This window comes from Macrobrachium rosenbergii, chromosome 52 (genome assembly GCF_040412425.1).
Source record: "Macrobrachium rosenbergii isolate ZJJX-2024 chromosome 52, ASM4041242v1, whole genome shotgun sequence".
Classification (NCBI taxonomy): domain Eukaryota; kingdom Metazoa; phylum Arthropoda; class Malacostraca; order Decapoda; family Palaemonidae; genus Macrobrachium; species Macrobrachium rosenbergii.
This window is the reverse complement of record NC_089792.1, coordinates 5,243,135-5,257,348: the sequence shown is the minus strand read 5'-3', so window position 1 is coordinate 5,257,348 and position 14,214 is coordinate 5,243,135. Positions and strand designations below refer to the sequence as shown.

The 14,214-nt window shown below is 35.4% G+C and overlaps 1 protein-coding gene across 1 annotated transcript; it reads right to left on the bottom strand.

The window, feature by feature from the left end:
* Positions 1-1,910: 1,910 nt before the first annotated feature.
* Bdp1 (transcription factor TFIIIB component B'' homolog Bdp1) lies at positions 1,911-13,645 on the bottom strand. Its single transcript, XM_067096140.1, is given in 9 exon segments — positions 1,911-2,571; positions 4,138-4,478; positions 5,530-5,752; positions 7,735-7,893; positions 7,896-7,922; positions 8,753-9,914; positions 9,916-10,899; positions 10,932-12,095; positions 13,532-13,645. Coding segments are annotated over 9 exon segments (4,398 nt in total). The 3' UTR covers positions 1,911-2,347.
* Between the last annotated feature and the right edge of the window lie 569 nt (positions 13,646-14,214).

Sequence of the window (14,214 nt, the reverse complement as noted above, 5' to 3'; positions counted from 1 at the left end):
ATATATTTTAAATATATACAGTGATATATAAATATATATATATATATATATATATATATATATTATAAATTCCTTCCTACTCTCAATGTCCTCTCTAGACGGATGTGTTATTAGTAAGATATGAGCTACTGCTGAATTAGTTCCTCTTTACCTTTTCGATATGACTCCTATATTAATCAAAATCGCTTCCTAACATTGTCAAGTGATGGACAATAAAGGACAATATACTGAAAATTTTTGTTTGCCTTTTCACAGTAAAAATATTTGTGCAAACCAAGTTGTACCAGTAGTAGTACTGATATGAATTCGTCTTTGGAACAGTTTCATGGTTTATCTTCCAAGTCGGCCTCGATAAAATTCAGTTTTCAAATACCTTCCAAGACAGATCTGTGAAAATTAAAACATTAGCTGCCTGAAACTAAATCCACTCCTAATATTTTCAAGGGCTGGGTAATATAGCAATGATCACTTTAATTTGACCCTGTTTTTTAATGATTAATGCAACTGCTGTATCTCACACCAAGTTTCAGGTGCTCTTCTCAATTGTCATAAAATCCTCAAGGTTGATGACTTCTCACCTATTTTTCCCATGCCTCACAGACATCCCAATGCAAACCAATCAGTGGGAAGGACTTGGTCCTATCTTTTGAGCAAATTTGTCACTCTGCTATATTTCATGGGTACAAACATTGGCACTAGCTGGATATTGTGCGCTACAATAACAAATAAATATGAAAAAATTAATTTACTCAAAACTTAACAAAATCCTTACCATTAACACATTAATTCTATAAACTAATTACCGTGTATATAAATATTATTTGAGATCAAGTGGTTATTGAGTGAAAAAATAACAACAATTTGTTGCTAGCTAACCACCAACACCTGATATAGGTATGTCAGTGCCTGTGTATACAAACCATTTTGGGTGTCTGCTGACTGGTTGGCAATTCACAAATGCAAGGTACTCAGCAGAACCTCAACTCAAATAGTTTATATCTTCACTGGCCTGAGGTATATCTCAACAGACTTTATAAATAAGCATTGTTTTTGCTGACCAGGGCTATTTGCTTTAGTTATTTAGGCACTGGCTATTTTGCTTTTATTCATTCTTTGGCTTTGGGGATTTTAGCAACCAACGCCTAAAATCCCACATGCTACAGAATGTTCAAATGGAAACAAAATAAGATACCTTAATAACTAAAAGAAGGCCTATTTACAAAGTTCACTGAAAAATACCTCAGGCCAGTGATGTCAAATATATTTGAGTTCAACTGAACACCTTACATTTATGAAATGCAAACCGATCAGCAGATCCACAAAGGGGACAACAAACACTGAATTACCTACATGCCTTGTTTTTCTTCTAAAAGAATTTAGTTTCTAGGATTTGCATTAAAGTATTAATGAAATGGTAGTAATAGTGAGGAGTTTATAGTAAAACAATCACTGTATAAGGTTTCTCTTAATTCCTAGTATATATCATGTGTAACAGCCGATATGAATTTTCCTTCTTTAAGCAGCCAGTCTTTGCACTAAGTAATTGTATTAACAACAAATGGAAAATTTATCTAGTCTTTTTGTTCATTCATGACCAATGCCTACCACAACCGGGGGAGGGGGGTTTAAACTGTTTAGTTTTATCATGTTCCAAACAACTGAAACTCCTAAATGCCTTTTGTCATGAATGAAGAATATATTTGTTAAACTAGATCCACTCAAATGAGAATTGAATGTATAGTAAAACATTTACTGGAACCACAGAAACCTTGAGCCACAAAATACCACAGAATTATTGCATGTAGAGAACAGAAGCCTTGGACTGACTAGCACAATAATTTTTCTTGAAAAGCTGTAATTTGTTAACAATTATGATGACAGATATTTGTTAGGTGAATAAAATAACAACATTTGTTGGATGCTGCATTACAGGAAACATTCATTTACAAAGGAACCCTTGCACGGAAATTATTTTGATAAATTACACTTGGAAATCTTTTCAAATTATGGCACTGACATAACCCAAACATTCTAATTAAACAAAATTGTCTTTTATAAATTACATTCGCTATACATTTTTTATATACAGTAACAAGGTATGCTTAAATACTATAAGACATATTTACATAAGTATACTACACAAAGCTTTCTTAAAGCTAATTTGCATAGAAAATACTGTTTAAATACATAAACAATGCAAAATCCTCATGAATATAAAAATACTCAAAAGTAAAAGTTACAATATATACAATCAAATATAAATAAATATAAAAACATAACCTTGGTATATACAAACAAATTTACAATTACAGTGAGCAGGCATTATTTTAGTCCCAATATGAGGTAGCTATTCTTGTGAAGGTGAAATTGTATATACATGGTATATATAATCGCCTTGGGTTTCCACTCCTTTCGTAGCAACAACCAAAACGCTTGACGTTCCTGGAGGTATGTGGGGCACTGGGACCATTTTCTCACCAGTCTCAGTTGGAATACTAACACTATTTGTTCCATCTTCATTCACTTTAACTGCAGAGAGAGGTACATCCCACATCTTACCATTCCCAAAACCTGGAAAAATAAAAATTTATGAATATCTTAGAAGGATATTACCAATAAATGTATGTCATCAAACATGAGAGAAAATTAACCCTTTTTGAAAAATTAATCTTTTAACAATTTTTTTAATACAACAGGATGCTGACAAAGCCATGTATTCAGTGTGCAGAATTGGTGTTGCTGTAGCCAAGAGAATTATTATTGAGATATCCTTGGATGAAAAGTGGAAAATGCCTATCAAAGGGAAGGATAGGTTAATAACAGTATCAGAAGAAGAAAGACAACACTGGGCAGAAGCTTTTTGTGTACTAATGAAGTGGAATAAGTAATAGAGAAACTTGACAGAAAGCACAGGGCTATATGTTGCTGCAGAGATGATTTTTTCAAACAATGAAATGATAGTCATATGCAAACTACTCTTTTGCAGGACATGGAATGAAATAACAAAACCTGATGATCAGGAATTAGAAGTCATAGCAAAGGTACCAAAAGAGGTAAACTGAAAACATTTGGAAACTAATGAGTCACTGCATATTCTTGATACGCTAGAGAATCAGCCTGATGAAATGTTTAAAGACGAACAAACTGGATTTAGAAAAGGCAGGAGTTATTGGGATTAATTACTTATTTTTGGACATACTGGGCAGCAGTGTATAAACTGGCCAGCAGGGTATAAAATCATGAATCTCCTTCTGAAAGCTTTTACTATTTCTAACAAGGCATCTGATAGAGTCCTCAGACCAATATCATGGAAATTCTTATATCATTATTGGCATTCCTGTTGAATATATACACCTAAGTGAAAGCATCCATGAATGAAGTACAGTACATGCAGATGGAGTCTCATCAAGTGAATTTGCTGTAAAGTAGCAACCTCAACCTGGGATTAGAACTGAGAAGAAGAGAGGTACTATGGGGGCGTTGCATCAGCTAAGCTGCTTATATTTATGGCAGATTTTATAATAAAAAAATGGTCAGAGATAGAGGAAGAATAATGATAAGAGGCCTTTGACAAACTTTGAGTATGGATGTAATATTGATTTTATCCAAAGAACACTACATGATTCACAAAGCTTGATTAATAAAATAAATCATATACAAAGAGAGATAGGACTCAAATCTATGAAAAACAGAAATAATGATAGAACAAAGTAGCTATGTACCTTATGTACAAAGGGATGAAATAACACTCAATGTAAAAAGAGGATAACTGATAATGAACCTTTCAAATATTCAGGAAAAAATAGTAAAAGTAAAATGTGAAAATTAACTCATAATTTTTTTGTTAATCTGGTTCCTAATTCAGATAACATACATTGAAAATTAACTCATAATTTTTTTGTTAATCTGGTTCCTAATTCAGATAACATACAATCACATGCAAGGTTTTCTTGCCCAATTACTTCACATAAAACCAACCTGTGGTGTAAACCCCTTTTTAAATGAACTAGGTTCGTTTTCCTGCTTTCAAGTGTAGTAGATTTCAATATATGCTTACATCTAAAGATGCCCTCCTGCCACTAGTAAATTCTGCAAACTTTTTAAGAAAATGAGTTACATTCTTGCAAATAACCTCACCTGATTTGCTTTCTAATGGCTCTTCAGTCGATGAAATTGATGATGAAATAACTCTGACTTCTGAACTACCAACTGTGTCCTTTAACTCAGATGATATACTTTTATGAGCAGGGCTTTCAATCACATCAGCTGACGTACTAGGTGTTGCGATATCTGTGCTAAGTTTATCCAGACTTCTTTCCTTGTCTAATCCGGTAGGCTCTAACATGGATACGTCCTCACAGACTGTCATTTCACAACCGGTATCATATGTAACAGGAACTGTCATCTCACTCTTTTGAGATTTAACTGTTTCCACAGTAACTGTTACTTCACTGATTTCCAAAGGACTGGAAGATTTCCTGTAAATTAAAAACAAGTAAAATATCCCAATTTCCCTCAGTGGCAAACTTGTGAACATTTCATTAACAAAAGCATATGAAAAATTCTGATGATTATGAAGTTGTACTACATTGTCATCAATGATATATAAAGTCGATGCAACAACACAAGAGTGCCATATGACTTTGCTTCAAGTACTGACTACATGCTCCCATTTCTGCCATGAAAGAATCTTTTACATTCGACAGTGCTGTTCCCAAAACTATGAATGCTTGATTACAAAAGGGAAAAGTCAATAATATGCCTACTTTAATTTGCCCACTATCTTTATAAAAACTTGCAATGAAAAAGATTACATAAATTCACATCCATGCTTCATGCATGCAAAATTTTCAAATCTAAACACTGATATTTTGAGGTGAGGCTGGTTCATTTGTCCCAGTTCCAACACTTGTTTACATAAATTTGCCACTTAGGGTACATTAACAACATAAGCAACAAATCATACTCAAAGCTTCTCTCTTTACATGGGACAAATGAAAAAATTATAAAAAGCCTTAAAAATCTGTATGTTTAATCCGAATCAAATTTGAATGCCCCATGACTGAACTGAGTCACTATCTGTATGCTTAATCCTAATCAAATTTGAATTCCCCATGACTGAACTTGCATCACTACATCATTTTCCTAAAGATGTCATAGCTCTGACTAGAAAAACAAACATTTTATTTCTTTCTAGCCCAATATTTAGTACACAAAATATTACAATATTATAATCACAATGCTCTTACTTTACGCTGTACATAAATGACATAATAGCCAAAACTGGAATCTGCAAGTATGCAATTACTGTATTTGATTTGAGAAAACAGCTGACAGTGCTTACTTAAGCATTCAAATTTCCTACAAGAATGAATAATTATCACATCATGTTGCTACCTGGTGATGTCATGACTTTACTTATTACCATTATTACTTAGTCAAGATTTTGGTAGTCAGGACACATCACAAAAAGCAAATCATCAGGAAAGAAGAATAATTTACATACCATGTCTTTGGTCTTTTCTTCTTCAACACTCTTCTTTTCTTGGTAGGTCTGCTACAGAATCTTGATCGCTATTCTTCAACTTTGGTTTCACAACTCTTCTCTTCCTTGGTGAAACTGGTACAGGATCTTGGCCACTACTCTTCAATCCTAATTTCTGGGAAGGTTCATATTCAACATCTGAATCGCTAGCACTAATGCCATTATCCACTGCATCGTTTAACCGATCTGTATCTGCTGTTGCCTTAGCTGAAAAACATAGCATATTCTTGAAATCTCAACAAACACACAATGCACCTTCTTTGCCTTACACTTGAAATTCAGTAATATTTAAGACACACTCATAATCTTTAAAATCTCAAAATCTATAGTAAGAAGTACTTTTGGATACACTTTACTGATAAAATTGGCAAAGGCAATGAAATAACTACTTTATTTCTTACAGTAATTCAAATTTCAAAAGTACTGTACTGTATAACAGTCTAAAGTTATTCATGACACTAGAGTTATTTTCCAATTTCTAAAATATTGTAGCAAAGAATCAATTGCTCAGATGGTTCTCTGAAGTATAATAAATAACAAATTTATGATAAAATACTCTGAAATTGTTTACAAGTTAGTAAACAATGATGAGATGGTGGTCCTAGTAAAAGAGAGGAGGAGGAGGAGGAGGAGGAGGAGGAGGGAGGAGGAGGAGGAGGAGGAGGAGGAGGAAGGAGGAAGGAGGAGGAGGAGGAGGAGGAGGAGGAGGAACTCTCTTGAGCCTCAAACACTGTCAATGATTGGAAGCTTGATGATATTAAAAACTGCCTAAAAATTTCTCTGGCTTTGATTCCGCACCCTTGAGCCTGCTAATGACAATGTCAAGGAGGCCAACATTGAGGGTTAGTTGGACAAAGACAAAGAAGCCAAGGCCTGTTGTAGGATGAAATAATTTAGCAAATGGTGGACCCTTAGGATAAACATAAAGACAATGATGCTGACACAGACAGTAAGCCATGACACAGATACTGTACAAGTTATCTGCCACACAAGATGGTCATGACTTGACTATAGAGCATTTCAGTGTAACAACTGAGCAGGACAAACTACTGTGCTATAAAAAAAGTTGGATATTAGGAACCTTATTTTTATTCTGTGAGTTGTGGCCAGCAGTCAAGAAAAAAATATGACACCGCCTCTCATATAAGCATGGGCAACAACAGGTTCCTACTCATAACCTAACCCTCTTGTGTCCAAATCTTAGAAGATCAGCAACTGAATTTCATTAAACAATTACAATGCATTTCACATTTCTCAGTGGTCTTGTTAAACTTTGTAATTATAATAATAAAAAACATCTCCCTCATCAAAGCTGAAAATACTGCATTGTACAAAATTCTGCATGTAAACATGAAGGCTTTACTTCTGGACTAGTTTTCCCATTGCTGTTATAATATAAAAAGTCCTTAAACTGACAGTTAAGGGTTTTTTGCAACAGGTACATGATTTGACATTTAAAAGAGAAGTATTTGGTGATCTGAAGTGCTGTCATTTAGGTCAAGGGCTTCAACAAACATTAATACTGTATCCAAATAAATGTCTTTGTAAATCATAGGTTTCATTGGGATCATGCTGTGAAGGGCCACAGGCTAGGTTTGTCTTGTATGCCATCGTCAAAAAAACACATTTTGATACTTATAGACAGGCTAGATCTTTGAAAATGTTTGTTAAAAGTGATGAGCCACTGCATCCATATTATTACTACATTGACGTACAGCAGCTTAAGGAGACCACCATGTTATATATCTAGTCTTACAGGCATCACTCACGGTGAAAACTGCAACAAGGAAAAGTTAGAAAAGCTGAACAGCTAGGACAGAAAGTGAACATTCAGAACGGATGAAAAGTAAAAGTAAGAAAGCAATCTACTTGGAGGTTGACTGGCTGCTGCAAAAGAATCTTTACTACTATCTACAGTGTCCTAGGCATGGCATACTGATGAAGAAACAACAATATGCCAGTTCTTCTTTTAACAGACCCCCTTCAGGATAATTACTGTATCAATATTAAAACCATTAATCTAAGAAAAATGTTACTGATAATGCAAAAAATAAAAAAATAGCAAACAACACCATGAACATAATATTAGGGCAACTGGAAGTAAGACACAAGACAAAATTATATTTCAACTTCCATAGCTGCAAACAACTTAGATAATTTTTCATCATTATATAAAGGACCTACTATACCTTTCTGATTCCTTATTTTTCTCATTACTGCTTTGTGTTCTTTAATTCTCTTCTTATTTTCTTTGACAAGCATTTTCTTCCTTAACTTCTCCTCCTCTTTCTGCGACTGCTTCATCTCAAGTCGCTTACGTTTGGCCTCTGCTCTTTCAGCGATACGGATGCCTTCCTGTCCTCCTCTGGGTCATAATCTGCAGTTATGTTAATGATTATAGCCTCGTACCAAAACTTTAATTTAAAAGATTGTATTAGCAGTACAAACATACAGTCAACCCCCAGTACAGTATTTGCAAGAGATGTGTACCACAACCTCCAGCAAATAGTTAAAATCCGCGAATACCTGTACTTAAAACCCCTCTAAAAATGCTTGAAACTGACTATTTTGATAGTTCAAACACACTACTGTATACCAAAATGGAAGAGACAAGTATGGATAAAGGTATACTGTGGTCCCTGGATGTCTACCTGGCCAACTGGTCCATGTCTGGAGATCATGGACTGCAGGATTAGGTATATGTAAACTGATATGATCTGTGTTAAAACAAAGATTATGCAGCATAAAAATTTATATTTCATTCCAAACTGAAAATAAAATTTTCCATGGTACCTTTCTAATATCCTTCCTATTTCTATATCTTTATTGGCAATGTCTTTGTCAAAAAGGGTACTTATCAACCAATGTCACCATCCTCCCCAAATACTACATTAAGCAAACGCTTGAGCAATTGCTTGGAGCATTTTCCTAAAGCTTAAAATAAGAATATCTGCTAGGAGGTTCTTACAGGATCCACTAACTGTCAATGCTTATACTACTGATGACCATTTACAGCTCAATGACAACTGCTGGTTATTCTCCTTAAAAATCCACCAAATAGTACTAATTTTACAATTCACTAAAGCCTACATACAAAATTAATCTAAGTAAAGGTGACATTTTTTTAGGTTTTATAGAAGACAAGGTATACATGATCACTATATCATCCCTTATCACTGACTACAGACTAAACTTTGCTGAGCTTACCAGACTCCTCATCAAATGGTGTGAAGTCAAACTGTGTAGAATCCTTCAGAGCTCTATCCACAAGATCCCTGTTAGTGCGCTCTTCCTTTTTGAATTTTGTTTTCAATTCTGCTCGAGACCTCCAAGTAAAAAGAGTTTCCATGAGAGAAAAATCAGTCCCTACTGTGGACAATGCCTTGTAAAACCGCGCAGTCTCCTTCATGGTCCACTCACATGAACGTCTCCGTTTTTTATTCCACTTCCCATAATGAGCAGTGTCATTGCTTTCTTCAACCACCTCAGCTTTACTCAAGATTTCATCACGATTCTTTGCTGCTGTTGTCTGGATTTTTATACTTTGTTCATCTAAAATAATTTGTCCATTAGGACCAATTTTAACCTGAGGTGCAAAAACATCACGAACAGACTCCTCTTCATCATCCTCTTTTTTTTTGTCTTCCTCTCCTTCACAATTTTCAGTATCAGGCTGGTTTGATTTGGGGGATAAAGCATCTTCCTCACACACCTCTACTTCATCTCTTTGCGAACCAGGTGAATTGGGTTTTGATTCTCCTGCAACACTTTTACACTCCAACCCAAGGTCATCAACCATTTGCTCTTCCAATATATCTGAAGCTGCATCATCTACACCACCTGAACTGACAAGATTATCCTTCTTTTTATTAATTTCAGTTCTGCCTGGCATAGGGTTATTTATCGGATTCCAAAAGATTAAATCAAACATTGTCATCTGACCACGTTCTATATTCCCTTGACTCTGACTAAGTTTCTTTCTGAACTTTTCTTTCCTTTCCCTGAATATCTTTTTTTGCATGCTTTCTTCAGAATCACTATCAAAATTATCATTAGAATTCAACTTTTTTTCAGATTTGACTGTCAATTTTTTTTCTTGGGAGTCATGTCGCGACAATTTTGATTTACTTTTAGCGTAGGTTGGTACTTTGCCTGATTCTTTAACGTGGCGCTCTCGTCTTGCAGTTTTTCCAACACTTACGCATTTAGAGGAATTTTCCTTATCCCCACCACTATCATCACTAATGGCTAATTCATGTATATCTACCTTTTTCCTATTATGCTGAGTTCCTTTTTTCGTTTTAGTATCACAATTAACACCTCCTTCAGAAAACTGTCTTTTCTTAGCAATTGTACTACTTTTAGAAACAGACTGTGTGCTCCAAGGCTTCATTCGACTTACATATACTATCTAGCGTTGCATCACAATGATCAGTGTTTTTCTCAATTTTATTCTCACCAGCTTTCTCATCTGATAATTTTTCAGCAAGTATTCTTGTTTGGGTTTGGTTATTGACATTATCTGATGTTGCTAGAGAACAATCTGTGCTATTTTCATTTCTAGTCTCACCTGCTTTTTCCTCCGATATCTTTTCAGCAAGTAATCTTGCTTGTACTTGGTCGTTAGCACCTTCTGCAACTTTATTTTCTTTGCTGACCTCCACCAAATCCTCTTGAACCTCAACTTGAAGCGTCTTTCTTTTGGAAAAGAGGGAAGGCTTCGCACGAATCTTAGATCGCCTTATGTTATTAGACGAGGATATGGACGGTGTACTCTCCACACTACTGATTGGTAGCGTACTTTCTGTTGTTTTTACTTTCCCTGAGCCACTATTCTCAGAAGAGTCAGACTGTGATAGTTTCGATGGAGAAAGTGATTCACTATCTTCCGTTGAGGTTGGCAAATCCTGTTCATTTTCAGTTAGCATTGATGACAAGGAGTTAAAACTTTCTTCTGTAATAATTTCTCTTTTCTGTTTGGCACTAATTTCCTTTTCAACATCTTGCTTTGCCATTTTTTCTTCCACCTCAGAGGTCCCATTACTACTGCTACTACCACTATTACTGGTTCCACCACCAGCAACCTGGGTAATTTCCTTGTCTTGATCTGATTTTTCATGTTTTATAACAGAAGTTCTTGAAGACTCAACACCAAGTGTCTGTTTTCTTCCAAAATTCACTATGGACGGCTTTGCATTAATTTTACGTCGTCTGACACTTGGACCAACTGCTTTCGGCAATGACTTCTCTGGGCAAGTAATCTGTGTGGATGGCACTGACATCTCTCCTTTACCTAAAACTGCCTTTTCAAACATGACATCAGAGTGATCATTTGGAATTCCATTACTCCCTTCCTTTTTGTAGTTGACACATCTCCACTACCAACTCCCTTTGCTTCATTGTCATCATCTAATAATATCTCCTGGGATTTTACACCAAGACTTTTAGAGTCTTGAATTTCTACTTCATTTCCATCTTTAACAGATGTGACCTCATTGGTTTTGGCTAATGAATTACCATTACTATTATCATCATCATCCAATACCACTTCTTCAGTCTGTGCTTTAATTACAGGAGTAACTGGTACACTTACTTCCTTTCTGCTATGGCTCAATGTTTTCTTTCCTACAATACTAACAAATGATGGTTTTGCACGTATCTTAGGCCTCCTAGTAAGTGTTCCCAGGGGTGCAGGTGGTGTCTTCTCCTTACCTATGCCAACTGAGGACACACTTACTCTATCTCCACGTACCTCATCATTTTCTAAGGTTATAACATTTTTTCCAGCTTCTGTGCCATTCAGTTCGTCGTCATCTATCACCACTTCTGCACTTACTGAACTAACATTGTCTGAATTTCTTTTATTGCCATCATCTGTTACACAATTTACAACACTAACAGAGGATGATGGATTTGTGTCACATTCTGGACTCCTCTCATTTGATTTTCTAACGTTGGACTGTGAATTTTCAGCATTATCCAATGACAAATTGACTGTCTTTCCATCAGATGCTGACCTGGACTTTGAATTTTCAGCATTATCAAGTGATACATCGACTGTCTTTCCTTCAAATGAGGTTGATAGTTCATTCCGAGTCTCTGAAGCAATTCCAACTTTGCCTGAAGTTGCAGAAGGCTCTGTTGAACTTGGCTTGAGTGGAGAATGTAATCTTTTATAGGTTCCCAAACACTGAATGCTTTCAGTGGCTGCAACTTCTTGGATTTCATCATCAATATTTGATAATGGTTCTTTTCTTTTCTTGGGGGAAAATGTTGGTAGCACCTCTACATCTGAGCAAATTTTATCTCCATTACAGTCTTCACTGCCATAAGTATTCTGACGTGAGCGAAATGTTGGACTATCAGACTTAGAGGACACAGTTTCCAATCCAACTTGCTTTACATCACTAGAATCTAGCTCAATTGTAATGGTAGCATTCTTCCCAGTCTCTTCATTGCCAACTGGCTCAGTTTTTGATGAGGTACCTGCTACAGACTGTTCAGGCAATGTGTTAGTTCCATGAGCATCAGTCTTCGTCTTTGAAGTTTCCTGTCAACAACAAATGAAATAATAAAAATTACCTTTAGTATAATATAACTGAAGGTATAACAAAATGTAAAATAGGTGACAAATATCAATTTCATAAGTTCCATGAGCATCAGTCCTCGTCTTTGAAGTTTCCTGTCAACAACAAATGAAATAATAAAAATTAACTTTAGTAAAATATAACTGAAGGTATAACAAAATGTAAAATAGGTGACATATATCAATTTCACAACATTTTTTGCCTTTAAAAATCATCCTTAGCACAATGAAATACTAGTCTATGACAGAGCCTATCTATAAGGATTTCAAAGTCTACAAATAATTTTGCTGATGCTAAATGGGAGTGATTCAGTATCAAAGAACCACAATGGAAAGTTAAATGTGTATTTAAGAAGAGGTGCAGTTATCTAAATGCTGTGTACAGAAGTGTTGAACTGGCAAAATTGAATAAGCCTTTACTATCTGGACAAAAATGCAAAAGAAAATGTTAATTAATGGGGACAGAAGGTATGTGCACACAAACACAAGCATCTTGTACTTTAGGAAATAGTGAATTAATCTTAAAAACTTCTTAAAAGTTCATTTACAACAAATCACGTTCATTTTGCTCACAAGATAATTTGAAAATGTGAGAACTTTGAGTCTTTGTGTCAAGCTTGCATATAAATTGACAAAGAAAATTACTAAATCAAAACCTAACGAAAAATTTAAGTAAGACCTATCTATATAATGCAAAAGAACAAAATACTGAAGTTTATCACTGGCATCTGAGCCAAAGTGACAAATGTTCAAGTGATGAGAGAACCATTCACGGAACATTTCTTGCTGCCACACAAGGTTCTAGGATAACATATATAGATAAAAAAAAAATGTAAATATCTCCTATATACTCAAAAATTAGCCCAAGTTAAAATACCTGTGCACAGCAGTTTGTCATTATTCTAAACCAGTTTTAGTCTACAAATATTTGCCCTTATTTAAGCATAAAAGCATTTCTCTAACAGATACGGTTCAAGCATAAAACAGACTCATATCAAAAGATGAAATACAAGAATATAAAGACACCAACCTACTTACTAATATTCAACTTATATTCACTCAGAGACACAAACAAACACGATCGCAAATTAAAATTGTGTTCAGAGCACTCCCCTTTGCCACCCAAAAGTTCAAATTTTGTTCTGTGTGCTTATTCTATAAAACAGTACTGTATGTACAGTGAATTGCATTTTAGGATGAAAAAACATACAGTACTGCATTGACTTTAAATCGTACAGTACTTATATAGGCATGAAGAGTACAGAAACCAACTTACAAGCAATTCAACATACAAACGGTTGTCAGGAACGTAACTCATTTGTAAGTAGGGTGGTGTCTGTAGGCTTGAAAAAAAAATCATCATCCCTACTCTATAAACATAAAGAGAACTGATAACTGACTGTGGATGACTGAGCTTCAGGATTCACATCAGGAGGCTTCCTAGGCTGGTTAACTCGCTGTACGTTCCCACCGGCCCCAATGTTGGGCACGGCCCGGATTTTCATCCGCCTCATATTGTTAACAATCTGGAAATAAAACAAAACAATTATGAAATATGAAAATGCTCCATCACCTACAGTCAATTTAAGATGGAGTAACCACAGCATCAAAGCCCCTGTTAGGTAAGACTCACCACCCTTGTTTGGGTTAGGATGTGACCATAAAATTTACAGTGCAATTTCACCAAAACACCATTAGGAAGGAAGAACAATCCACCATCCTAAGAATGGCTAGTTGGGAGTCTATGGTAGTGAGGGTCACCATCGGCCTGTCAGGTAAGAGCTTGAACCCCTGGTTAGGTTAGGATGTATCCCCATAATAGCCCCTATCACATATTTGCACCTGGTTTGTTTCCTGATTATTACTGATCACACATATGAGACAAGCACTATCCTGACTATCTTATGTGTATATTTTTCATCATTCATGTCAACGAAAATAACTTATATTTTATTTGTCCCCACCCCAAAACCAGTCTTCCACTGTGGTCCTCTATATCCATTAAGTACAGGGGGAAGGGGAAACAAAAGTGAGACTTGCACCAGTAATATTTGTTAAAAACATAAAACACACACAATAAGGA